The sequence below is a fragment of the Frieseomelitta varia genome, unplaced genomic scaffold (assembly GCF_011392965.1).
Source record: "Frieseomelitta varia isolate USP_RPSP 00005682 unplaced genomic scaffold, Fvar_1.2 scaffold_89, whole genome shotgun sequence".
Classification (NCBI taxonomy): domain Eukaryota; kingdom Metazoa; phylum Arthropoda; class Insecta; order Hymenoptera; family Apidae; genus Frieseomelitta; species Frieseomelitta varia.
In genome coordinates this window covers 542,732-569,113 of record NW_025110689.1, presented here as the reverse complement: position 1 = coordinate 569,113, position 26,382 = coordinate 542,732, and the positions used below count along the sequence as shown (strand labels likewise).

Genomic DNA, 26,382 nt, shown 5'->3' with positions numbered 1-26,382 from the left:
TCTCCACGTGGATCCTTGCCCCTCGTAGTTCGTCCCAGGGTATATTAAAACCCGAACGAATTTCGACTTTGTACGTGTGAAATAACAACTCGCAAACAACGCAAATTTCGAGTGTAATTTCTTATTCATTCGCTTACGGAAGCAAGAGATATACGTCAATGGATATATCTCTGTACCGCCGCGCGAAGATCTTTGGACACGTTGTGTTTTTAACGTTCAGTATTCTTATCGCAGTGTATTTGCAATTTATAATAACATTAATATTATTATAAATTGTACGTACCAATTTATCATAATTTAATATTAATATTATTACAAACTGACATATAACAATTTTCTAATACAATAGTAGCTCACAGATTTTTTTTTTTTGTTGCGCAAGGTACAAATTATTTAACTTTCCCAATTTTGAAACAAACATAGGCACTTGTCCAAAGATTCTTGAACGAGGCTGTACTTGAATACGCATGCTCGGAATTCTCGAATTCTTTTCAAATTCTTTTCAAATTCTTTTCAAATTCTGTCAACTAGCTTACTCTCACGATATGAAATACCGAACCGGGTTTCGACTTCGTAACACCGTCCTTCGGCCGTACAAAAATTTCAAATTGTCTCGCCGTCTCAAAGTTCAATTTCTCGTTAATCTGACAAGAGCAGAAGAGGGTCTCCACTCCGCACGTTAAGATCTCTTTGCACTTTCCCCGATGGCGATCGTCCGCCGATTATCGTTAAACGTTGTTGCTACCTTGGTCGTAAATAATCGCGAACTCGTCAGATACCGATAGCCCAGGCGCTGAAACCGAGGCTGCCAATTATCGTTGCTCTACCGACTCAACAAATATTCATAAATCTCGAACCCTAACGAGTGCGCGAGCGCGGCTCCCAACACCGGCTTAGTAATCGGGCAGTTAATACGTCGAGTTACTTTTCCGCTGGCCGTACGCGCAATAAACTCAGCTGGCTGTTTCGTTCATGGAACCGTGGAGTTTCCACGAATTACCGAGATGGTTAACGATTTCTGTTCGATCCGTGCGCGCGATTCGCAGTTACGCGGCGTTTCACGGAGTGTTAGGCGCGTGTGCACGAGACAGCGGCGCTGCGAGCCCGCTGACGCTCACAATTAGTCGGAGAATGGAAAATTGCATAAGAGTCCCTCGAGCGGGCCACGCTCGATAAATATGCATCAGCCTCGCATCGGTGCTTTTACGCTCCGGGAACCGGCGTCGATGCGTCTTCCACGACGGATCGTTTTCTCGGGGAATCTTCCGTTTGTCTGTACGAAACGTAGAAACGGAGGATGTACAAGGTGTCGCGAAAAGAAGAATGTTTTACTAAAACTATTACGTTTCACAAGTTCGGTACTTTACGTGGGTAAATGTCCCATGACCGTGTCTCTTCGTCGAGAACCTAGTTTCTTGTCTAGTTTTTCATTAAAAAGATTTAAGATCTTGCTCGAAAGTTTCAACACTCGTTAAATTCATATTTAACAGTCATTTTTCGATATTTATTTCAAGCGTCTCTCATCGTGGATAATAAAATTTCTAAGATCGTTTCATTAATTGTTCATACGTTAACGTTTCACTCAGATTCCTCGTTGCGTCCACTATCGTTTCATTTTTCTAGCTTCGAAAGAAACACAGCGTCGATCCTGAGACTGAAACATCTGTCAGAATTCAAGTTCAACGACGTTGAAACACGCTTCGATCGAATTCTAACTCTCAAACAATTTCTCGACCGTGCAAAAGAGATTCGCAACCTTGTCACAGCACGTTATGGCAATTAGTCATCAAACGAAATTGAAAACGTTTCTCGCACGTAAGGAAATATCCTCCTCGTAAAAATGCCCTGAGAGGATCGCTAAATCACGGGGTCCGTTCCATTTGGCAAAAAGAGATTAAATCGCGACACCTTCGCAAATCGTCGTCGTCTCTCCATTCTAGATGAGTCTCTTTTGTTTAAACAAAAAGCGGCCGGGGACAAAGGGACGAATTAAGGCGGTCGTCGGCGGGGATATTGAAAAATGATGGTTTTGCGTAATTGCCAGCCGAAAAGTCACCGAGACAAATGCCGCGTCTCGCTAATTTCCTACCCCTTCTCCCTTCTTTCATCTTCGTCTTCTTTCTCAACGCACGCCTCCGTGGCGTACACCGCGGGTATAGATGTCACGACGATAGCAAATTTCATTTATTATTCTCCACGACCGCGGCCGTGTCTCTTCTCTTTCCCTGGCCGGTCCTCTCGGAAAGAACGAGGACAGAGGAGGCTGACCACAACGATTTCTTTCTTTCACGCGACACACGCGACATTTATCACGCGTGTGACATTTTAATTAAATACGATGACACTCACGGTTCCGGGCCTGTCGCGGACCTGTACGCAACTACGAAATCTACCAACACGCGTGCCTTTCTAGCAAACTCGTCTGGGAACACGTTTCGCAAGCATGTACGTACAGTGAGAGTTCCAGGCCTCGCCAGATCTTGGAACGAGTTTCGCCTCCGATATTTCGTGCGAATTTTTCCGCTCCCTCGATTGTCGTTTACATCGGTTTGACGAGGATTTTTCTGTTTATTTCGCGGGCGCGAAAATTCCAACGAGCGCGCCTGGTACAAGGAAAATGTATAAAACGTGTTCGAAACGTGACACACGAGTCACAGAGTATATTTAGCGAGTGGAATTTCCGAGTTCCGTTTAATTTACACGGTAAAATTCGTTACTTTCCACGCGGATTTAAATATGAAATTTAATTTACTTCTTATTAGTACGGACGCGAATTCGTGCTAATGGAGTTACCAGAGTCTCCACTCAAAGATTCGGAGCACGTTAAAGTTTCAAAAGAAATGACAACCTCTTCGAGCAAATAAACATTTTATTCGCAACATTGCGTTTCTTACAGCACCGAAGTTTTCAATTAATTATATTGAAAGATCAAAGTCAAAAATATATTCTCATTTCTCAGACGTTTGCTTCGTCAAAAAAAGGAAAAAGTGAAAGACGCTTCTCTGTAGGATAAGCTAAGTTGCGTGGTTTTCTTAACTTTGTCAAGTATTATCTATTTTTAATTAGAAATATGCGTAATTATCATCGATCGTGTTGGATCCGTGCCGACTGTGATTCAGAAGTTAGCGATCTTCGCGCGAGGGATTTTCCGATTGGCAGCGCGCGCGCCGCAGCGATGATTAGACGGTCTAGTAATTAAGACACGCTACCAACTCGTTAAATTACATCGGCAACTCGATGGAAATTAGTACGCATCGGCTTAGTACTAATTCCTGACCGTCTGATTAATGGTAATTCCACACGCGAAAATTCTACCGAGGAAAGTTGCCTCGAAAGGTGTGTCTCGGTTGGTGTTTCGTTTCCTTTCAGTTTTCAGATAAACCTTTTTGTCACGGTGCACCTTCTTCCGTAATCGTTTCAAACTGCGTTTCAGTGTACAAGTCGGACAGAAAGTGTTCTCCAATTTTAATTATTCGCGTGATTACACGGGTGATTAATATTTTCTTCGTCTTGTGTCATCAACATCGTTGCTCTTCGTCATTTAGATCCGCCATTAGGGGATGATTTGTTCTTATCGTTTCGTGTTCATAAATATTCTGCATAATATTTCTGAAACGTTGAACTTTAGTTCCACAGGACAATGACATGAGGATATTTTATTTGTTTTTAGACCAAATAGTGCATTTTATAATTATACAATTATTTTTCTCTGTACTCAAGTTATCACCGTGGATAACGATGGTCAAAAGATATCTATATTCTGAATACATTTTCAAATTCGTAATTAGACAGATGCCGAAATGTACATGTCACACAGTTGAAAATGCTAACTTGATGTGACAACAAATCACCCACGTCCAAAGAAACGAGAACGTAACGAGAACTTTTATCGAGCGTAGCTGGCCAGAAATAATTAAGACAGCAAGCGTGGCCGATCATTATATCGCTTACGGGAGTCTCTTTCACCGGCGAAATTAGCGTTGAACGGCACCGAAATCGCAATCGCGACGTGGCGATCTCCCCAGGACGACGATGACCAGCCGCGATAAAGGGGGGACGCGTGACGACCGTGAAGCGTTTGTACCGATCTTCTTGGCCAGTCGTAGAAACCAGCGACGATAAGCGAGCGTAGAACGCCGCACGGAAACGCTTCTCCGTGGCTTCGCCACCGAAATTAAGACAGATCGGACGACACCGATTGCGATCGCGTTCAATTAAGCTGGACGGATCTCGCCCGGTGGTGCGAGTCCTCGCGGCTCCCTCACATGCGAATCGTGCATTACGGGGGTGGCTTGACGCCATCCCAACTGCCCCCTGTTTTCGTTTCGGGGACGATAACTCGACGCTCCGTGTACGTACAATCTCCTCCATAAGTCAGCGAACTCTCGGCGAGCACGTTTGAGAAAAGGATTAATACACGTTGCATTGTATTGCATTGTACGTGTACAATGTGATATTTTATTCTTGTACGTGTACAAGTTTATTTCTGTGCAAACATATAGTATTTTATTCTTGTACATTTTATTCTTGCACACGTGCAATATATAATATTTCGTTTTTCACTTCATTCGTATCGTCGTCAACGAATCGAATATTCGGTTTTTCGAAATTTTGTGGAAATTTACCGGACTAACTGTGTCCCATTGACCTCGAATGGTAGTCCTACGGTACTTTAGCCAGGCTATACCTACGCGACCATAGACCGTTTATGTTTGCTCGAGCGGACGAAAGTTGCCCCCCCCCCCCTCACTCTCCATGAAAACAAACAAGAAATCGAAAAGCGAGTGAACGGACAGGGGCCATAAATTGCGAGGAAGGATCCCGGCAGCAGTTTCGCTATCTCCCCTCGGCTCTTTCGTTTCCACACCCCCGGTGGCTGGCTCGGCCCAGACGTGCGTTATTGCGCTAATAAAGCACTTAACAATTATTTTCCGGCCGGTGATTTTTCAACCGGCCGCGGGCAGCCACTGATAAACCGGTGTCCCGGCCGATAACCCGGCCACACACCGAACCTGCGCGCATACATTCCCGTCCATAAGTCACCAAAACGTTCGCTAGTTGCCAACGAAATCTCTATCGGACTCCATTCATCGAAATCACTACCGAAAACATGCTATTCATAGCTTCGAGCTCGAAATAATTTATCAATATCGCTTGCAATTTTTCTCTTTGAATATTCTTTTTTTCTTTCTTTCTTTCTTCTTCTTCTTTTTTTTTTTTTTTNTTTTTTGTTAAAAGAGCAAACTATTTTCGTAATTCTATCGTCGATCAATGTAAAAGCTGTCGTTTTTAATTTTGATGCTACGAGGGGAAACTCCAAGAATTTGCTTGACATTCTTTTTCGTATTTTTCGCACAGATGAGAAAGATTTAGTTTCCTGAAAGTTCAAGAAGTCACGGCAGACTGGGGATTTTAAAATTTCCTATGAATCCATAAAAATTCAACGACAAATCGGCTTCATCTGGCACAGATAGTAACGTATTCACAAGAAATTCCTCTACGGGCGTTCGAATATTTTCCCTGAGCGATCGTGGGCGACTTTCGAAACGAGAGCAGCCGTCCCGTCCGATTCGCTTTGATTATCGTCGGCTCACTCGAATGGGAAATGGCCCCAACAGAAGTGCGACAAATCACCCAAGGGTCAATTTAAGAAACTACAGCGCCTCCGGGGAAAAAAGGGTTTCGATCCGACTGTTTACCCACCGTCGAGTTTGTCGCATTAAGGACGCATTAGCGTCGAGTCCATGTTGGGTTAACTGATTGGCGTGATATAGGCTGCAATGCGGGGTTGACACGGCCCGTCTACGACCGCCAGAGAACGACGAAAAGAGAACAGAGAGACAGAAAGAGAGAAAGAGAGAAAGAGAGAGAGAGAGAGAGAGAGAGGGCGAGGAAATATTCAGGAAATCGGTCGCCGCCTCGAACGCCGCCTCTCCGTATCGTAATGACCGGATTGACGTCTAATTAAACCGCTTGCTGATTAGTGCCGCAAAGCGCACTGAAGCTAATGAACCTTCCACAATTTCGAGAATTCCATCGAGATGCTCGACCAAGTTGTCGTACCGAGAAGCACTCACTCACTGTGGAAGGAGTTTACGCCGGGGGGGGGGGGGGGGGGGGAGGTACTTTTTATAAGAGGTTTTGTATCGAGAAAAATCGCGATGTAGAGCGACGAGAATTTCAGCATCCCAGTAGTAGAAAAGTGTCGCGAGGTTCCTTCGGAAGAAAGGCAATCAAATTTGTTCTATTTTTCGCTGGTTTCCAGCCTCTTTACGACTCAGTTTCGCTTTAACCGAGAAAGGATTATTGACGTTCTAAGAAGGATTCTCTTTTGATTTCTCAAGTATACGAAATAATATTTGACACGTAGAAAACGATCCAGAGACGTCACGCGTATCGATAAAGGTTGTTTCGTCTTTTCTCTCTAAAACCTTTGAGATACTTCAATTGTATTATAGAACCAAAAATGTTGCATCAACTGTGACCCTCTTGCACTTTTCACAAAATTAACAAACTTCCGGGCTACTAATTTTCCAACTATTTAACACTCATCAGTAAAAAAAAAAAAAAAAATTTCTCTTACCAAAAAAGCACAAAAGTTCGGCGGAAGATGGTCCCGGAAAGGAAAGGAAAGGAAAGAAAAGGCAGTAAGCTTTAATATCTTCATACGTTTATGGGCAATCCTGTTATCACGGTGCGAGGCTCACAATACGAGCTCATAAGACATGCCTAACGAAACGGGTCAACGTTCGCCGGATAGGCAATAAATACCCGCTGAACGGCGGTCATTTTCAGAAGACAGTAACTCCTGCGTTGGCGAAGGGATAGGGTTGGTAGAGGCTGCTTAATTTCAGCGGGAACGCGTGATGATCCGAAAATAAAACCAGCGAAAGTAAGAGCGGTGACAACGACAAGGCAATAGAGGAGAGAAAGAGAGAGAGAGAGAGAGAGAGAGAGAGAAACCCGTCCTCTGGAGGTTTTTGGTCGCTGTATCGGCTGCCGGTGGTTGGCAGTCGAACCGGTGGTGCTATTAACGACATTAACGCTACTCGGGGCAAACACGGCCCTATATCATTCCGGGGCCTGCGGAATAATAAACAATAAATTTCGGTGAAATACGGCGTCGAACAAGCGTAACCCATTTGTTTGCGATAAACTGACCCCGCAGCTAGTCGAACCAGTCTGCAACGATCGTCTCTCACGTCGTTTCATCCCTTTCCTCACCGCGAGGAGTTCGTTCCACAACTCTTTGCCTGCCGTCTCTCGTCGTCTAATTCCTCTAGGACAACCGGAGGAATGTCGCTGGAGGAGGAGAACTTTGCGCAGACCGTTGTGATTGCATATTATACGTATAGGAACGTGGGTTTTATAGAAGAATTTTCTGTATTCTGAATTTTGATTCGAGATTTGTACTTGTAAAAATATGTGTCGTTGAGACCGTATGTTAAAAAGAAAAAAAGAAAAGAGATTCAATTGGAAATTCATTTCGCTAACGAAACGTGGATGCGAAAGGAGACATAAAAATACGATGACTGTTGAAATAATTTCCAATAATAAAGAAATACACACATGTTACTGAATTACGATACAACGAAATCAATTTGACTACATTTACGCGACGATTTGTATATTTTGCTGTTCATGCTGTTGTAAATTATTTAACTCAACTCAAACATCTTTCTGACCTAAATAATACTCCGTCTTACTCTATTTTTCGCCTTTTTAAATTTCGGGTGAAATAGAAGAAGATTGCAAGAATTTTTCAGAAAAATATTCGACCTTTTAAAGAAATTGTAAGAAAAAAGAAAAAAAAGAAAGAAAAAAAAGATAAAGATGGCAAGCGAGATTTTTTTCACGTGCAACAGCAGTTGACGACATGGTCAGCCAATTTAAAGATTAAGGAGCTTAATCAATGCGAGCAGCATGTGCAAATAAATGCAAGGGGAACACGGAACGCAAAAAGAGGCGATAATACAGGCGGCGAGGTCGTTTCCCACTCGAAAATACGATCGCGTACGTTATCGTGCCAATTAACAAATTGGAATGGTCCCTTTGGATTCTCGATGACGGCCGTACGTTGCCATAACTGTCCTGCTTGTGCCATAAACACGGCCAGCCACGAAAAAACGACGAAAGACGACGAAGAACGACGCGTCACGAAGGAAAGAGAAACAACACTGGGAACTGAATTTTTTAAATTCCAAGAAACAGTTTACTGCCGAGCCGATCGAAGATATTCTCAACTCATTAAGGACCGAGCGATAATTTATCGTAACGCGATAAATCTTGTTCATTGTATTTTATAAAATTATAGAATCCAGATAGAACTACTTAATATTTCTATTTCTTTAAATCTTACTTTCTGATCATTTTCTAAATTCGCAGTGCTCGCACTTTAGTTTCTCCGGCGCAAGTTTTATTAGTTCTATTATTGTTTTGAAAATGTCGAACGATCTCTTGGAATTTCTTTTCGATTTTGATAATATTGCGAAGCGAATACGTTGCGTTTGCGTTGGACTGTAACAATTTCGTACATCGACGAAACGAAGATTTTATTAAACGGACAGAGTAAACGGATCGCGATCCGTGAACGAGAATAGAGAAATGGCAGGTAATCAACTAATTGGCCCCTGTGGCGGGAAATATCGCGTGAGGATCGACGAATCCTTTTGCGCGGAGGCGCGCTGTGTTATTGGCTCTGGTAAAGCTTACTTGAACGTTAATAACAAGGTCATTTCACACCGGATACTCGATTGCACGGTGGCAGCCTGCCAATAACTCCGCGCGCCTCCATAAGGAGTGCGTTTTAGGTAATTGGCCGTGAATATTATCTTACCCCGGGGGTTAAACTCGGGCCACGAAATACCGGAGAAAGGGAGAACGAAACCGCGATACCTTTCACGTATATCCACGAGGGGATATTTCTTTTTTCTTTTCTCTATTTTTTTTTTTTTTTTTTTCTTGTTCTCGTCCATCACGCACGTGCCAACCAAGCGACTCAAGATTGATGACTTCTTTGAAATCACCGTTATATTATATTTGACGTTCGACGATAGTAGCGATATTTAAATTTGATGGGGGCTTCATCTGTCTGAGCCAAGTGTCTGACTTCTACCGGATTGAATCTACTGTAGAACGCATGGTAGAGCTCGTGAAAGTATCTACACGCCATATTTATAGAAACTTTTCGCGAATATACTATATCGACAATTTAATTACAATGTCAGGTGTGTTAAACGATTGGCTTCTTCGTTTAAAAAAAAATCTATATTTTTCATCTACTCTAACCGCGTCACATACAACGTGCACGAGTAACGTGACATAAAAGTTAGAAAGTCCACAGAGTTGATACGATATACATCTCTCGTAGATCAACCAGTGTAGGTTTTCTCGATTTTTTTTCGTTTCGACTCGGAAGCAGTTACGCCGACGTTCGTTCAGATTACTCTAAAAATAAACGCTGTTACGAGCACGAATATCCAAATAAACCAGTGTAATAATTGTAGCTTGTGGTCATCGTGCGCGAATGAATCAACAAGCCCGAGACAGATTTTTCAAACCACGTCGCGGTGGAAAAACAGCAGCGGCAAGCGAGCTGTGTAACTCTTTCCGTCGTCTGGGTCGTACGTACGTACGTCGCGGTGAAAAATTTCGTTTCTCCTTCGGTTTGGAAAGGCGCGACTCGCCTTCTTACCTAAGCACACCGCTGGGTCTTGAAAACCCATAACACCCACGCGGTGTCTCGCACCTGACTCTATTTCTCGGCTGATTTACACCGCCTCTGGCCGACCGTATGCTCCCGGGGGTGTATGTTTGCGCATACATTAGCGAGGAATTTTCTCGATTTCACGATGCCCGCCCCAATGGCAAAGAGGAAACGGGCATTGATAAAGCTATCCGCTGAATAGAGCCTACGCGCTCTTTGCTAACCCGTGACCGTTTAATTAATTGCCGGCTAGTCGAACGACGTTCCGACGCGTGATTAATTCTCCGCCGGCGTCAAGGTCGCGGGCTTCTCTTTAAAAGAAGGAATCGAAAAGAAAGGAAACTCTCTAATTGAAACGTAGCAGCGCGGCCGACTCGCCCGCCGCGATTGGAATCCCCGCGTCGCTTCAAAGTGCAACACTATGGCTATGCGTGGCTCCTTTCACGGTGGCAGTTCCATCCCGAACCGGGGAAAACGCGCGCCAGTCCGTCTTTTACGCGCGATTACGGTGCCACTGTGAGATAATTTATCAAGCCGGTGTAGTTTCCTTGGATCGAGGAATGGGCAACTTTCTCCGTGGCGCCGAGATACAGAGCGAAAGAGAGAGAGAGAGAGAGAGAGAGAGAAAGATAGGGAGGGATCTGATCTTTCGTTGGATTTTACGTTAGGATATTCCGATTACGGCAAAGAGTTACGTTTATGCGCATTCAGAGGAGGAGAGATTTCTTTCTTCTTCTTTTTTTTTTTAGATTGGCTAGTAGCTGGGTAGATTTATGCGACTGGAGGTTGTTTCACGGAAGCTTGCTCGCTCCGTCACACGGAATTTCGCGTGACGGTGAAGAACGTATTAACGCGGATCACGGATCAAAACGTGGCTGCCTTCTAATTGAAAGAAGAGAAAAAAGTTCGCTCAATCAGCGGCGATTCTGCACGGGACCGTTTTTTTTTCTCTCTTTTTTGGCCCGCCGGCCGAAGTACACACGATTCGAATGTCCCGCGGCTCGGAAATGATTTTCGAGAGTTCCATTTAAAATTGGCTATTATAGCTTTTACATGATACACATATACATACATACATACGTACATAATTGACAGGACAGACGGGTTCAGTTCATCGTGTGAATTTTCGTACGTCGAAGTACGTCTCGAGAGGAAACCGTGAGAGAAACTTAATTATAGTTTCGACTCCCTCCCTTAGAAACGAATTGACCGAGTCAAACGAGAGATTTTTATCCTCAGTTTTTCGATCTGATGGACGTGACGTGTACGAGGATTTTCGCGTATCCTGATTAACCGATACCCATCTCGGAAACAGAGCGTGCTCCATCGAGGTCGGCTCGCATCTCGTCCCGAAAGAAAGAGAGAGAGAGAGAGAGAGAGAGTTTTTTAATATTTTTTTTTTTCTCTTTCCAGTGATCGAGAGCACGTTGTTACGATACAAACGATAGACATTGTCGAAGGTCGTAACACAGTTAGAATATTCCTCGCCGTGTTTCGAGCGCAGCTGTTCGACCGTCATTTCCATTACCGTAACAAACAAGTGCTTCTTATCGAGCGTCCGTTACATGTTTGCAAAGTAATAACTGCGATACTGCATCGTTCGATGAAACGCGCTGAATGTGAACGGCTCGGCGCGTCAGATAACGGCGGATCGTCGTGCGTGTGCAGAAACACGGCGAAAATTAATCGGCCACGGCCGGTGTTAGACGGCCGTGAAAAAAGAAGAAGGAGGGAGAACAGAAGCCATGCAGAAAAAGGATCTCGATCGGGAAGCACGCGAGGTAAGAATCGTGCGTTGAACAGGAATTTTCCCTCCTGTGTAATTACGGTCGTTCGCCCTCTCGGTGAGTACAAGCGCGAGCGGCAATTGCGCGGCGCGCACTTTGAGGGTTTGTCGAGAGAAACAACGAGAGAGAAATCGGCAATAGAGAAAGAAACAAAGGAAGAAAGGAAGGAATTGGCGAAAGTGGCAAGAAGGCTAGGAAGGTTCGTTGGTTGGAGACAGAGACAGAGAAGGAGAGCGGGAGAGGCGGATAGAAAATAAAAAAATAAAAGAGAGAGAGAGAAAGAGAAAGAGGAAAGGAAAATCAGGATAAAGAAGTAGCTAGCGGACCGGAGCTGGTGTTGGAGGCGACTTGCGGCGCGTCGCGCGTCCTCGTGGGGCGTGAAACACTTGAAAATCCCGGTTATGCAAAACATAGGAAAACGGCCCTCCAGGCCAGGACGTTAGGTGGAACACGTAATTGAAAGCACTTTAGAGACCCTACGGCACGCACAACGAGCACTCGCATTTGCATTCAGTGGCAGAGGGAATGCCTTTTAACCGAAATGACTGCGTGTATATGACAAACGCCAGGTTTATGTGCCGGAACGATGGGAATATTTATTGGCGCGAATTAATGTCTCCACTCGTCCGTGCCGAGCGTTATATTTATTGGGACATTTCGCGGTGGCTACGAGCCGGAGCCGGCAAATAAAAACCAGCCATTCACGCGCGCGGAAAAGGATACCGAAAAATCCGAATCGAGTCTCGCGGTCGCTTCTCTTGGAGCGAGAGCTAATCGTCGATGTTAATCGTCAGTTCGAAATTTAGTACGTTCCCTTATCGTTGGCGATTGTTTCAGTTCTAATGTTAGAGTGAAACCTTGCAGATTGCAATTTTCGTCGCGGATTCTTGCCTCGAAGCGTTACCTACTTACGTATAATAATTGCGACGTCTACTCTGCACGATTTTAAGCTACTTGATCCGAGATGTTAGCTCTTTGTTCGCAAATATTAGGACATTTGTAAAAATTAATTGGGATTAAGCGCTTTCAGCCGTATGACGCGTACAAGTAGAAACGTCCAGTCTGCGTTCAGACCAAGTCAAGAACTTGGTGATTCAATTACCGAGATTATCGAATTAAAACCATTATATTTTATGTGCTTAACTGAAGCTTTTACTAAAGATTGAGGATAGATGTCAAGAACATATTAAAAACTCTGAAATTATTTATCATGCTTTCAGGGAAACTTTGAATTGAATTGATACCACGAACATACATACCATTGAACAACGAATTGACACCACTCCACGTTACGACGACGAGAACCTCGTCAATCGCAAACCATTTCACATTGACACATGGATTTCAGATATCCTCGACGAATATTTAAATGGAAGGATGACGTATAATTATCAGTTAGCTTATCACTTCCTTATAAATCTTGCAAGTATCTCTGATAAGATTCTGCATATTCTACATCGTCATCTCGCGCGAGCACATAATTTCTAAATAATTTACATACGTCAGTTATCACGTTTCGTTCGGCATTAGCGACACGTTATACCAATAACTAGTAAATACTAATATTTACAAACGCGAGCGCACGTCTCTCGTTGAAGAATTATATTTCGAAATTCCGCGAACGAGTTGCAATTCTGTCGCGAGATCGATTGGAAGAAGACGTGTATCGACGTGGTGGACACGATTCAGCGCAAAAGTGACAGAGTCAGATGGAACAGAGGAAAAACTCGCAAACGATTCCAGACACAGAGAGAGAGAAAGAGAGAGAGAGAGAGAGAGAGAGTGAGAATGCATGCAAAGTACACACAAGAGTCAACACCGTTCTTCCGTGAAAGACTCAATTACCTGATTCGTATCATTGGCTCTTGGTTATTCGTTCAATGGGTTTGTCGATGGAAATTGTGACAGAGAAAATGAAACACAGATGATCTGTTCTCAATTTATATGCACATGTATATTGAATATGCGAAAGTTGCCAGGCGATCGTTGCCATGGCGAACGTATTTACATTACAGAGTTTTTTGTTTCTCGAACTTAAAAACGCGCAAACGATTTATCGGTAGTTTGTTGTATGAAGCTTTTGAAGAATTTTTCTACTTTTTTCCTTCGTATGCTCGTACGCACGGCGTGTCATTGTACGAGACGACACCGTGCGAAAAGCAACGAACGAAGAACGACGTTCCCATTTCACTGAGAGAACTCGCGATTCTCACCGTAGTGCAACGTTGAATAAAAATTCGATAGAAATCAGAGATTCTCCGTGTTGATAATTTTTCGCCGATGTTGTGACTTACATTGCGTTCGTGTCTTTTTTTTTTATTTTCTTTTCAAAATCAAGACAACTCGTGCTAAAAATTATCAAGGAAACTTATCCGAGAAAATCTCCGTCGAACGAAAATATTCGAGAATTTCAAAAGCTTTCTACAACTACCTCACCGATTTTACAATTTGCATTGCGCAGTATTTCAAAAGATGCAAATACTGCTTGTCGATAGAGCGATTTATACACTGTGCAACTTCTTATTCGACGTGACGCTTCCTTAAAAAGAGAGAGAAAAAAAAAAAAAAACATCTAAGAACCTCCACTAAGATAATTCCGGAATCTTTTCCTAGCCATTCAACCGATGTTGCACTTTAATCTTCTCGATATTTAAATACTGTTGCTGCGTGCTTTTAAAGGGAAGGAAGGGGGAGAAAAAACAAGGAAACGAAACGAAAGAAGTAAATCGGTTCCGTTTTTCTCTCGATCGGATTCCCCGGAGACAATTCGAAGAATCCATCGAGATACCAGCGGAACTTTGTCTGAGAAGCACGAGAAAGCGTGGACGAGAAACTGAGTGACTGGTTGGCTGGCTGGCTGGCTGGTTGGCTGGTTGGTTGGCTGGTTGGCTGGCTGGCTGAAGATCTCCTCGACGAAGTTCTTCGCTGCTGAAGTTTCGCTCACGATCGATCGCGGATTTTGGAAGCCTCTTATCGCTAACCAAGACACCGTGTCATACTGCGAGGCGGTATTTTCTTGACTCGAAATTTCGTGCTACGAAAACTTCGAATTGTCGTTCCGTGCAACGTAATCGGTCGCAATTAGTCGATTCTCGGGATAATTTAGCCTTACGGATTGTGAAATGCGAGACTCGAAGGTGTCGATTCGAGGTGTCGGACGTTAGATGTTGGAAAGATTCGAAAATGGAACGAGGAGGGACTTGGAAATGAGTTGATTATAATAGTGCGCAATAATAATACTAAGGATAAGAATAATAATAAAAAAAGATGATTAGCTGTCGTATTGAAATTATAATATTAATAATAAAGCCTCCTTCGTCGTCGTCACATTAATAATAGTTAAACGTAAAACAATAATAAAAGTTCAGTTTACAACGATACCATTCTTTAAGAATCTTGGATTCGGTTCGATCAGATTTCCTCTTTCTCCTCTTCTTTTTCTGTGTAACCAAAAAGGGAGAGCTTGTTGTATATGTACATATGTAGAAGGAAAGGAAGGGTCAAAGATAATTAAAAAAAAAAAAAAGAACAGAAAAAGAAAAGAAGGGAGAGGAACTAGAGTTGCCAGACAACGACCAATCTACAAGTTTCTTCTCTTCTCACCCTCGCATACGAACACACAAGTTACTCTGAGTAACATCGGGGGTTCTTCTCTCCACATTCACAACACTCTAGTCTCCATTTTAATCGTTATTTCGTGTCATTTACACCGATACATTGATTTATTGACACGCTCTGTGTTCAATTTCATTGAAACTTCTTTTTACATATTGTTTGTGCGCGTTCTCTCTTCCATTCACACAAGTCTTTTCGTTCTTTTTCTTTTTTCCTCTCCCCCGTATCCACCGTATGTTCGTTTGCGTCGTGTATTCGTTCTTTTCGTCAATTACGCCTCGCCTCTATCATCAAACGAAATGTACATTGAACGATCACGATGGAAAATGATAGGAGTAGATACCAACAAAATTATTACATACATGGACGTCGAACGAGACGTCGTTGGCGAGAAAAAAAGGAAAAGAAATATTGCTAACGTGGAAAATATAATACAGGTGTTTTATTCTTATCTTTTTTTTTATTTTGTTTTTGAACAAATCTATATATAATGTTATGTATAATATATATGTAATATATATGTATATAATGTTATGTATAATATATATATACATATACATATATATACACATATATATATATATATATATATATATATATCGTATAAATATTTATATATGTACAGATATGCGAAGTGGCTGCATCTTCTACTATCGTATGATCCTTCTCCTCTATAGTTCCGTTCTTGCAATTTTTCTATCCTTCTTCCCTAACACTTTTCCGACTTATCCATTCTCTTTTCTACATAATGCGATTAAACACCGTGAATATTTTTTTAGAAGAACTATCGATTTGTCAAATTGGTATGGTTAGAATTGCCGATTCGTCGATCAATGGTTTGCAAAATTACAAAATCATTTCCTCGCGATTACAAATTTCGAGCCATTCGTATTTTGTCTCGTTAATTTGAATACGTCGAGAAACAATAATTTTGAAGTTCCTATTTTGAAAACATCGATCGTTCGAAGTCGACGATTCTTTCCGTGACTAGCTGCACTAAAACTTCTTGCTCTGGCAAAACGTAAATAGAAAAAGGAAAAAAAAAAGAACTGCGGTAATTAACAGCGGTACAAAGTATTTCAGGTGTAATCGAAGTTGCGTAGAAAAGACAATGATAACTCGGGAGAAGGAACAGGATAGATTGTAAGAACGGAACTGGAAAGAAAGAGGATGAAGGATGGTAGATAGGAGAAGATAATACGAAGTGTACAGCCACGCGAGGTGCGAGGAAAATGGCACGAACGAGGGCCGCAATAGCGCAGATTCGTCGCAAGTTTAGGAGCGGAAATAGCTGTGGGCACCACTCGCGGAGAACACGAAGAGTTTCCAAACGGTAGACATTTTCTTCGAACAAAAATCGCGATAAACGCAAGCACATAATTATCGCGTTTTTTAAGTCCTGTCCGTTCTACGCATCCGGTCGTCTCCTCGATCCTTTTGGCTGCATCTTGCAGGCAAAATAGCGACGAATTCTTGACGTGTTAGGTCGCGCATCTTATCCGAGGCAAAGGGGTTTTTATTTTAATGTTCTTTTTCCCCTTTATTACACTTTTTGTGAATTTTTTTTTAGATCTTTTCTCTGCCTCCACTGTCTCGCTCGTCCCTCGTTTAATTATCATGTCCATCATTTCCTCTCTGGCACTCTCTTTTGCTCCATCACTGGAGTGTCCACGGACGGGCGTCTCTTCTTTTAGAGTTTGTCACTCTAAGCTATCCTACGAGGTTATTGGTTTTACGTTAGCTATCGGGGCCAATTTTGTTTTTTGCCATTTTCTTTTTATTCTCATTTCCGAGTCACAGGGTGAGTCAGAAGAAATTCTCGCGCGTTCCCTCGTATACCTCCGAGGCGGCCAGAAGCGAAACTCGGGCGAAGGTTTTAACGAAAATTTTCGAAACGGAATGATTCACGGGCAAATGAAAATAAACTCGAACAGAATGGAAACCGAGGAACGATAAAGACTGACGATCGGTGTCTCGACGATCGAGAACTAAGAGGAGGGGAAAAAAAAAAAAAAAGGAAGAACGGCCCGACGAGGTATTTTCTCTTGACTCAACCCGCGAAACGCTCGACGCGTTTGACCTCAACATTTATCTCAGCGTTGATCGACATAGACGGGAAATAAATCTTGAGTGTAAAACCGCTCGAAATTCCCTACGTTCTGGACCCTAGAGCAGATGATCGCGACACGCGTCGAAACGAAACACAAAGTGAACGATAAAGGAAATAAAAAAAAAAAAAGAAAAAAAGAAGAAATGTGAACGCGATACCGAGGGAACGAAGAATAGAAAAAATTTGATCGATTGAACTCTGTTTTGCGAAGTAAGAAAGAAAGTTTTGCATTAACGAGGAAAGGTTGTTCCCAGCTGGGAAATTCGTAAAAATTACGAAACTTTGGATAGATGCGTGAAAGTATATATCGAGCAATTCCTTTCCCATGGAAATTCAATTTCTGGGGGTAAAATTGACCATTTGTTTATTTTTTATTTTACTTGATTGCAACTTGCAGATTGTAGGAGATGAATGAAAAGGTTTGAAGGTTGCTTCTTCAAATTCGATTTATTATACGATTCATTGATTATTTACATAATTGAAAAGAAGTTATAAAGAAAAGTTGCGAATAGTTGATAAATCTTTCATTTCTCCTTCAGTAGCCAATCTTATGCCCTACATATATACACACGTTTACAAGCTCTGCACGTTTCCAAAGTTTCATAATTTTCCGAGTTTCCTCGCAAGAAAAAGAGTGAAAGGAAAGGTACGAGGAGGAGACAAAGCTACAAACAAATATCGCTTTGAATCGTGCTCTTACCACGTCGAATCAGTGTCTCTGTTTACCCACCGCGTTGCTGCTATACTTTCACAACGTAAATCTCATCCGAATATCATCAATTTTCGCGAATTGATCTATGAGATCGAATAAACGCGTCGCAGTGTCTCTAGGTGTTCTATCTTGGATCATTCTTCCAAACGACTCGAGGCAAGAACAGACGAGGAGGACCGACAACGCCCTTTCTATTTTATCAAAAATATGTATCGAATCCCTGGTCGGCGAGAAACAGAAGAAGAAGAAGAAGAAGAAGAAGAAGAAGAAGAAGAAGAAGATGAAGAATGCTATACGATCATTCGAAGATTTCATTGGACGAAACTCGTAGTAGAACAATGACGATCTCTTTGGCTATTAACTAGATCATGCTTAGTTCACACTCGAATGGATTGCTCGGTGGAGGGTGGCTCGCGTTTATCTTGTTACGTAAAAATCTCGTTGTTACTGGCCATTACCTCGAACTACAGCGGTGGGAGAATTAGGGTTTCTGATGCCGGTGCTAATTGTTACGTACTGAGGATTGATCATTAGGGTCCAGAAGTGGAAATGTCGTGGCGAATGCGATGTTAGTATGCGAAATGCAGGGCGTAAGATTTGTGATTGGGAAGCGTGAATGAATTTACCTTGTCAAGGGGTTGCTACGCGACGCGAGAGATTCGTGCTCGAATCGCCTCTCTAAACACGTTCGAAATATTTTCTGCGATTTAATAAATATTTATAACTTGTATTATAAATGTTAATTAAATGACAATTATAGATTAGATGTTAATTTCAGAAATTTCTGAAAAATTCTCTGATTATCAAACAATTTCAATTTGGAATTTCGAACATGTGATCGAGCTACATCGCCAACGAGAAGGATAAACCATGATTCTCGACAGCCAACTACAATGCAACTACAGTCGTCGTAAAAAAAAAAAAGAAAAAAAATCAGGTGGCTCGAGGACGGATGTCTTTAAAATAAATCTCAGTTCAATTCTAAACACTCGATCAAGGTTTATCCAGGGGATTTGGGAACGACCGAGTCTCTCTCGATGGAAAAATATTCCAAAGCTACTTATATATATATATATATATATATATATATATATATATATATATATATATATATATTTTTTTTCTACGTTCAAAAATATAATATATATATATTTCTACGTTCAAAAGCTTCTCCATCGAGCGAGACACGTCGATCGAACGCTTGGATCTACGCCCACAAGCGAAAACAGAATAGTAAGGAAAGATAGTTGCGCTTACATATGAGTTAAGGGTGGAATGGCGGAATGGTGCTGCACGAGAGGATCCGGCGAAGGTCCAGGCGAGTAGACTCCGGCGCCATGCTGTACCACTCCTTGCTCCACGCCTTGCGGCAGATACATGGAGATCATCTGTCTCAGGTCACCCTGGGTTTGTTGCGTCTGCTGTTGCGTTATGTACTCTCGTTTTACAACTTGGCCGGCAGCCGCGCCCGTTGGTGTTGGTCCCGTTGGCGTTGGCGTGTGAATCCCGCCGCTTGCCGGACTCGTTGGTTCGGACTTTATACTGCTGCCGCTCGGACTGTGGCTCGATATTTGGGATCCGGGCTGTGCTTGGTGATACGGCGAGGGTGATCCACCGGGCACGGTGTTACTGTAGCCACCGTAACCGTTTATGTAAGTGTTTATTGGACCCGGGCTACCGCCACTCATGTGATGACCCATATCGTACCTCGGATAGCCAGCAGCTGAGGCGGCGGCCGCCGCCGCCGCGCCGCCCATGTGCCCACCGTACGCAACGTGTTGCTGATACGCGGCCGCGGGGTCGTGCATCATGTAGCCGTTGGGCATGTAACCGTTCGGCATTTGGTAAACGTCTCGCGACAGTTGCGCCTGTTGCGGCCCGCTTGTACCGCCGACCTGCCTTTGATCAACGCCCAGCATCCCGCCGACTCCGGTCACTCCGCCACCCAGCGGGAACTTGTCCTTCTTCAGCAGCGTTTTTGTCTTGCGTCGTGGCCTGTATTTGTAGTCCGGGTGCTCCTTCATGTGAACGGCGCGTAGTCGTTTCGCTTCGTCGATGAACGGACGTTTCTCCGTTTCACTCAGCAGTTTCCACTCGGCTCCTAATCGTTTCGAGATCTCGGAGTTGTGCATTTTCGGGTTCTCTTGCGCCATCTTGCGCCGCTGGCCGCGGGACCACACCATAAACGCGTTCATCGGCCTCTTCACGCGATCGATATTGTTGTTTTTGCTGGTATTGTTGTTGTTGTTAGGCTGCTGATGATGCTGCGGCGGCTGCGGTTGCTGCTGTTGCTGTTGGTGCGAATGATGCTGCTGTTGCTGTTGGCCCGCGTTCTGCTGCGCCAGCGAGTGCATGCTCTGTTGTTGTTGCTGTTGTTGCTGTTGCTGTTGCGCGGCTTGCATCGAAGCGTAATGGTGTTGCTGCTGATGGTGATGCTGCAAGCCGAGGCCGAGGCCACCCGTGCTGGGAGGGCTTCCGGACAGGGAGGGACTATGCACGATGGAGCTGAGGGTACCATACGGTGACACTCCTGTGTGATGCGCCATGGGCGAGACGCCTTGATGAGGATGAGGTGGCATTTGCCCGTGCAGGCTGCCACCCTTCAGGTCCGTCTCCATCGTGAGCATGTCGTCTGCTCTTTGCCCGTACAGTTTGTCGAATTTTTGAAAAGTCTTTGTACTGGAAAAAGCTCGACGAAACGCCGAGGTGGGGTTCTCGCGCGACGAAGCGGTTCAATTGCCGTGCCGAGTGCGGTTCCTCGCCACCGATCCCCGTGTGTGTCCACTGGTGGTGACCGAACCAGGCAAGCACTACGCGGCAAACGGACTAGACCTTCTCTCCCCTCGACAGTGTGACATGGAAGCTCTTCTTCGCTCCGCTCTCCGATCAGGTCATACGATCGGTCGTTTCTTCCTTTCTACTCCTTTCGATTATCGTGCCACTTGTTGAAATTTACGAGTGGCAACACAGCTAGTCACTGTCGACATTCGTCGCACTTTCTTAGTCTTCACTATGTACAAAAGTCCGTTCGTTAAAAATCAGCTCTGTCGCGTTTGCCGATAAACAACCGATCTATATCATCGGTTGGGTGTAAATCCTTGGTTCGATCACTTCGGAACAATGCACAAACGACGTTAAGGGTTAATGGATCGAACGTACGATCATCGCGCACCGTCGTGTTCGCCGCAAAATCACGATCGTTCCTCGAAGTGCGAAGAATCTGTCTCTCCCCAGATGGATCTTTTGTTTTGTAATCACTAAAAGTCACCGTGGCTGCTCTGGTAACTGCTGTGTTACCGTGTACACTCAACAGTCTTCATATCAATAAACGTTGCCTGTCTTTCGGCAAACGTTGTCTGCTCTTCTTGCGTTCCGATTCTCCGTTTCGGCAAGCTACGCTTGAACGCAAACGGAACGAGTACGTCGTCCACGCCAGAGTCCGACCGAGAAACTGACGCACTGTCACTTTCTTCCCCTAGCACGCTGCTGCGTGTCTCCTTTGTCTGTCTTCGTCGCTCGTTCCCTTTTCCCCGTTTTCTCCGTCGTGCACGCCAGACTCGCTCGTGACTGGCTGCAGGCTGGCGATAAGCTCGACGAATCGGATCGCGACGATACACTGGCTAGGTATTCTGGCCGGATTCGTGTCCTTTCTCGCTCTCGATCTTTCACTCGATCACTCGGCTCTTCGGCGATGAATCTTCGACAATATTTTCGGAGCACTTGATATACTCGGCCGAACACGCGAACAACCCGCGATATTCCAACGAATTTGGCAACGAATGTTCACTGCTCGAACGAGCTCGGCACACAGTCACTGTGGTTCTCGTCACACCGAGACGTCCGATAACAACGACGTCCGACGATGACTACGACTCCTACACGTCCCACTTGAAATGGGTGCACGCGGCCGCTGCAACTCCGTGTGTACCCGCTGCGCACGTTTCTTTCATCCACTGTTGTTGTATCACGATAATACCGACGTTGCGAACGCGGTGGAAAGTGTCCAAGAGAGGAACAAGGAACAAGTGTCGGCAGCTACCACTCTCAACGACAGAACGCAACCGTCTGAGCATTTGTGGATTTTGCCTTGGGGTCCCACTCTCGGGGCTCACTTCCTGCCGAGGCGGCTGCCCCCCTCTCTCTGTTTCGCTCGCTCTGCACACGCCGCCCCTCTTCAACGGCTACCCTACCTGCCTTGCCATCCAGCAACCATACCCAACGGACCGTCCGACCAGACCCGAGCCTACCAACAGCAATCGATTGGCACACAAGCCTGCCATCATTCCTCTCCACCAATCGCGCGGCTCCCTTCGACGCCGAAGGCGGCGCCATTACGCCGTGACGTCACGTTAGCAACCCCGACGACCTCTCGCGGCATCGCTTTCATCCCCCTCGGCCCCCCCCCCCACCCCTCCAAACTCACCCCCTTCGCGACATCTCTCTTTCACCAGCACGTTTTGCCATCTCGGTTTCTCCCTTTACGCCCCCCCTCTCTCTTTCTCTCTTTCTCACCCCTTCTCGCGTCCCCCCCTCCCCTCTGCCCCACTTCCCCCCTTCTCGCTCTTTCTGCCTTCTCCCTTTGCCAACTTCACGAGCGTTTCTCTCTCGCCAGCGATCTTTGTCTCTCTCTGTCCTCTGCCCTCCGCTCTTCGGGTCGCCAGTGTTTCGTCCACGCGTTCTTCTGCCCGGCACTATCACCCCCTTTTCCACCCCCGCGCAAACACACACGGGGAAGCTCCGTCGACGCTGGACTCTGGCTCCTCCGCGAATTTCCTCCCTTTCCGTAGTCGCCTCGTGTCGTTTTCCTACGTTCCACGCGCGCCAACGTCTCCCCTTTCTCGCCCCCTCGGCCGCGCGCACACCACTCTTTCCCCTAGATTTCGTTCCTTCGACCGATCTACGACGCGCCGAATCGGTGTCGCGCGATTTCTCCCCGTGACCTTCGGATCTCGTCCGAACCAACGTGTCGCTGCCTCGAGATTTTTTGATCGAAGGTCTCTCTCGCCTCCGTTGGTAGTTTTGGGGTTGAAACAAAAGGATTTGATCGTTCTGTTATCAGAGTTGTATTCAGTTAGCTGAAAATCTTTTCCATCGGAAGTTTAAGGGTTGAAAGTATTTAGGAAGAAAGGTATTCGTTTCGCGTACGAAATTCCTGGCTATGTTAACATATTTAGAAGTCGAGAGCCTTCCCCTTTGTCAACTGAAGGGTTGAACATTTTTCGGAGCAGAGAAACTTGTTTCACGTACAAAAATATTTTACCGCCTCCTTAGTTTGGGGTTTAGTCAGTAGAGAAAGAAGGATTTATATTTGTCTTATAATCAACGTGAATCATGATGGAGAAACAAATGGCGTTTCAGGCGTTTTAGAAACGGATTCAGGAATGTTTATCGAGGCAATAACGCATCATTTAACGTCGGACTGCCGAGTACACGTGCAAGTGCATTCTAACTGCGAAGGCTGTCGTATCTTATCGATCGTTTGCCTCGTATCGCGGTTTCTTTCTGGTCAGCGATTTTTTAGCATGAAGCTACCAGTCTTTGTTGGAGTCGTTTTTATTCCGACGCGGATCTTCGATTCGGAACGAAACGGCCGAATTTCGGTACGCGTCTGTTTCGAATAATCTGCCATTCAAATATTTTATGGGTACATTATGATTACATCACGGAACACAGAATTTTCAGATTTCGTCAGCATTACAACGAAAGATCATATTGATGGTCTGTGAAACAAATTTGAAAACAGATTAGATATTATCACGCATCAGATACCTCTCAGAGGCCAAACTTTGATTGACTTTATTTTTTTTTCATCAACGATAATTAATAATTAAGTATTCAGTATCTCGAGGAGCAATTCATCAATTAATCTTTAACCTCGATGTTTGTAATGTTATTTTTCACTGCATTTCAATTTATAAAGTTGATTAATACGGCGTCTGAACAACTCAATTGTCTGTCTCTCTATGTTAATAATTATTCTTGGTTGTTCTTAATTATCTCTGGTATTAATTCACGTCGTAGCAAATATTTTCGTGAGCTCAATCGTACACGTACGTTTACGATCGATGTCTAAGAAGTTTTACATGTATTTACGGGCTTCAAATTGTTTTCTACGTAACTACACTGCTTCGCCAACGAAATTTAACGCGAGACAATGATGTACCACGAGTCACGAAAACTACCAAAGGATAAAAAGGATTCCTCGTATCGAGGAAATATATAAAAAATGCAGGGAAAAATGAAGAATTTATTCAAACGTTTTGAAATAAAGATCATTATCTCAAAGTTCATTCAGTCTACAAAATTCCTACGGGGAGTTACGAACTATTGCAGCTATGGCCAGCAGCATTCTCCACGATGTTCGCTGCAGCAAGTAGAATATGTATTTCCTCGTCAACCGCGAGACATCTTAGCTAATTTACCGTTCGCGGACCGATTGGCTGGCGTCGCGCTTCGCCGTATTCAAATCACTCATTATATCCGGTCGACTTGACCCATTTTCTTCTTGTCTCTCTCTCTCCTCCTGCTATTTTCTTCTTTCTTTCTTTCTTTCATTCTCCTTTCTCCATTCAGCTCGCCGCGGTGTGTTCCTTCGGCTCTCTCTCTCTCTCTCTCTCTCTCTCTCTCTCTCGCTCTCTCTTCTCCTCTCCTCTCCTCTTCGTCTCCTCTTCTCTCGTTCGCGAAATCCACAAAGAGGCTCACGAGCCATTCCTGAAAGAACCACCATCGGCCGATGCGACTCCGTTTAAGCGCGACTCATGCGTAGGACCTGTTGCCGCGGCTCGCCCAGAGTCTGTTGCCCGGACAAAGACAGCGCGAATCGACGAGCGGAGGGAAAGCCAGAGAAAGAGCGGAACGCACGATGGAAGAATGCGTCATAGATAATTGTGGCGCAACTCCACCTCCTCCCCTCGGCCCGTGCCTCGTGTGTGTCAGCGACAATGAAAGTAACGGCAGCCGGATCAAGTCCCATTCGAATCGTTCAGCGTCGTTCAATTTCGACGAATGCCCTGCCTCCCCATTCGTCCATCTATCTCTCGTTTCTCTTTGTCTTCTTCATCGATCCTTTCCTTCAACGTTGGTTAGAAGTTGGTTCTTCCCCTCGACAAGCGCTGAAATCTTCTGCGTTGGTGGAATTTCTACTTACACTCGCGCTTTGTTTCTGAACGATCGGGCGACGGTTTTTATTAATTTATTTAATCGCCGTTTAATCGACCTTTGCGCTCTGGTTATTTTGTTCGTTTCGACAGGGATTTTCGACAAGTTTTAGAATTTTCATTTTCTTCCTTTCGAAGCAGATTTTTTTATTAGATTTATTTCTTTTTCCCTTAGTCTCTGCCTTTCTCTCTGTCTTACTCCTTCCGATCAGTTCTGGATCTTTGCTGAAATCCCTTTTCCACGCGGTAGAGTATTCACAATAATTTTCTTTCTCCCTTTCCCCCTTCATTGAACATTACGTCGTTTCATGCGTTTTCTTAATTCGTCGCGACTTCTCGAACAAACGACTGTTTCAATTGTAATTAATCATTGTATTATTGCGGTCTGGTGGAGATCACGGAGTTGGCGGTTATCTTATTGGCGTCACATCTTATTTTCCGAATATCCGAGCAATACAAATCAACGTTTCTCCATCAAATCTCTTTCATATTAAAATATCGGAATGCATAATTTTCACGTATATTGTTATTTATGCCCGTGAATAAGTTGCGACGTGCAAGTCGTGAATAGATCGATGGAACGAAAATAATGAATAAAGATAGCCCGCGCTTTTTCTGCGGGAAAATTGAAAAAAATTGGCCGCGCTTAAAGAATTAACGCACACGTCTCTAAATCTCGCGCGGGTTTCGCAATTATCTCAGGATAATCTTTCTTGACACTAATTTCATCCAACGTTTAATCGCTGAAATTCTTTTTACTCTCGAGACAACTATGGAAAAATTGCTTCGCTGACTAACCGTTCGGAAATTCTTCGTTAGATATCTTGTTGACGTTACTTGGAGATTGTTGAAAGTTAGTCAGATATGACCAAACAAGCGGCAAAGAGAACACGCTCCGAGGAACTTTCGTAATTTTTCAACCTTCCTCGACATTTCGAATTTCGGTATTCCGCGCGACACGTCGACACGTTATTGCTACACCTTGCGAACACGCGCGCCAACTTGCTCCAATTATAGCTAAATCCTATAGCATAAATTTCGTAATTTCCATACGTGGTTTCGCAATGAGGGGGGAGGGGAGGGGGAAGAGTTGGATTTCAGAAGTTGTTGCAATTATGCACGATCGAGGGATCGACGGCTGGCTCGATAAGCCGGCAAGGTCGTTTCGATAAGATTAACTGGCGGAGATTAAGCGAAGTGCAAGGTTCCGCCAATCGATCGATCGATCGATCTTTCTAATCGGCCGCGCTCGTTATCTACGCGTTCGAGGTGAGATTCTTTCGTCTCTGTCTCGC

The 26,382-nt window shown here is 44.3% G+C and overlaps 1 protein-coding gene across 4 annotated transcripts in view; it reads right to left on the bottom strand.

Moving 5' to 3' along the window:
- LOC122537141 (transcription factor Sox-2) overlaps positions 1 to 22,228 on the bottom strand; it is a 117,023-nt gene extending 94,795 nt beyond the window's left edge. The window contains exons 1-2 of one of the 4 annotated variants that reach the window (XM_043670119.1): positions 19,188 to 22,226; positions 16,458 to 16,823 (exon numbers count right to left, since the gene is read on the bottom strand). In XM_043670119.1, the coding sequence (XP_043526054.1) occupies positions 16,814 to 16,823; positions 19,188 to 20,557 (1,380 nt within the window). In that variant the 5' untranslated portion in view covers positions 20,558 to 22,226 and the 3' untranslated portion in view covers positions 16,458 to 16,813. Of the gene's footprint in view, positions 1 to 16,457; positions 16,824 to 19,187 lie in introns of those variants that run through there. The other 3 variants (XR_006308555.1, XM_043670116.1, XM_043670118.1) reach the window with 3 other exon arrangements.
- Positions 22,229 to 26,382: the final 4,154 nt, after the last annotated feature.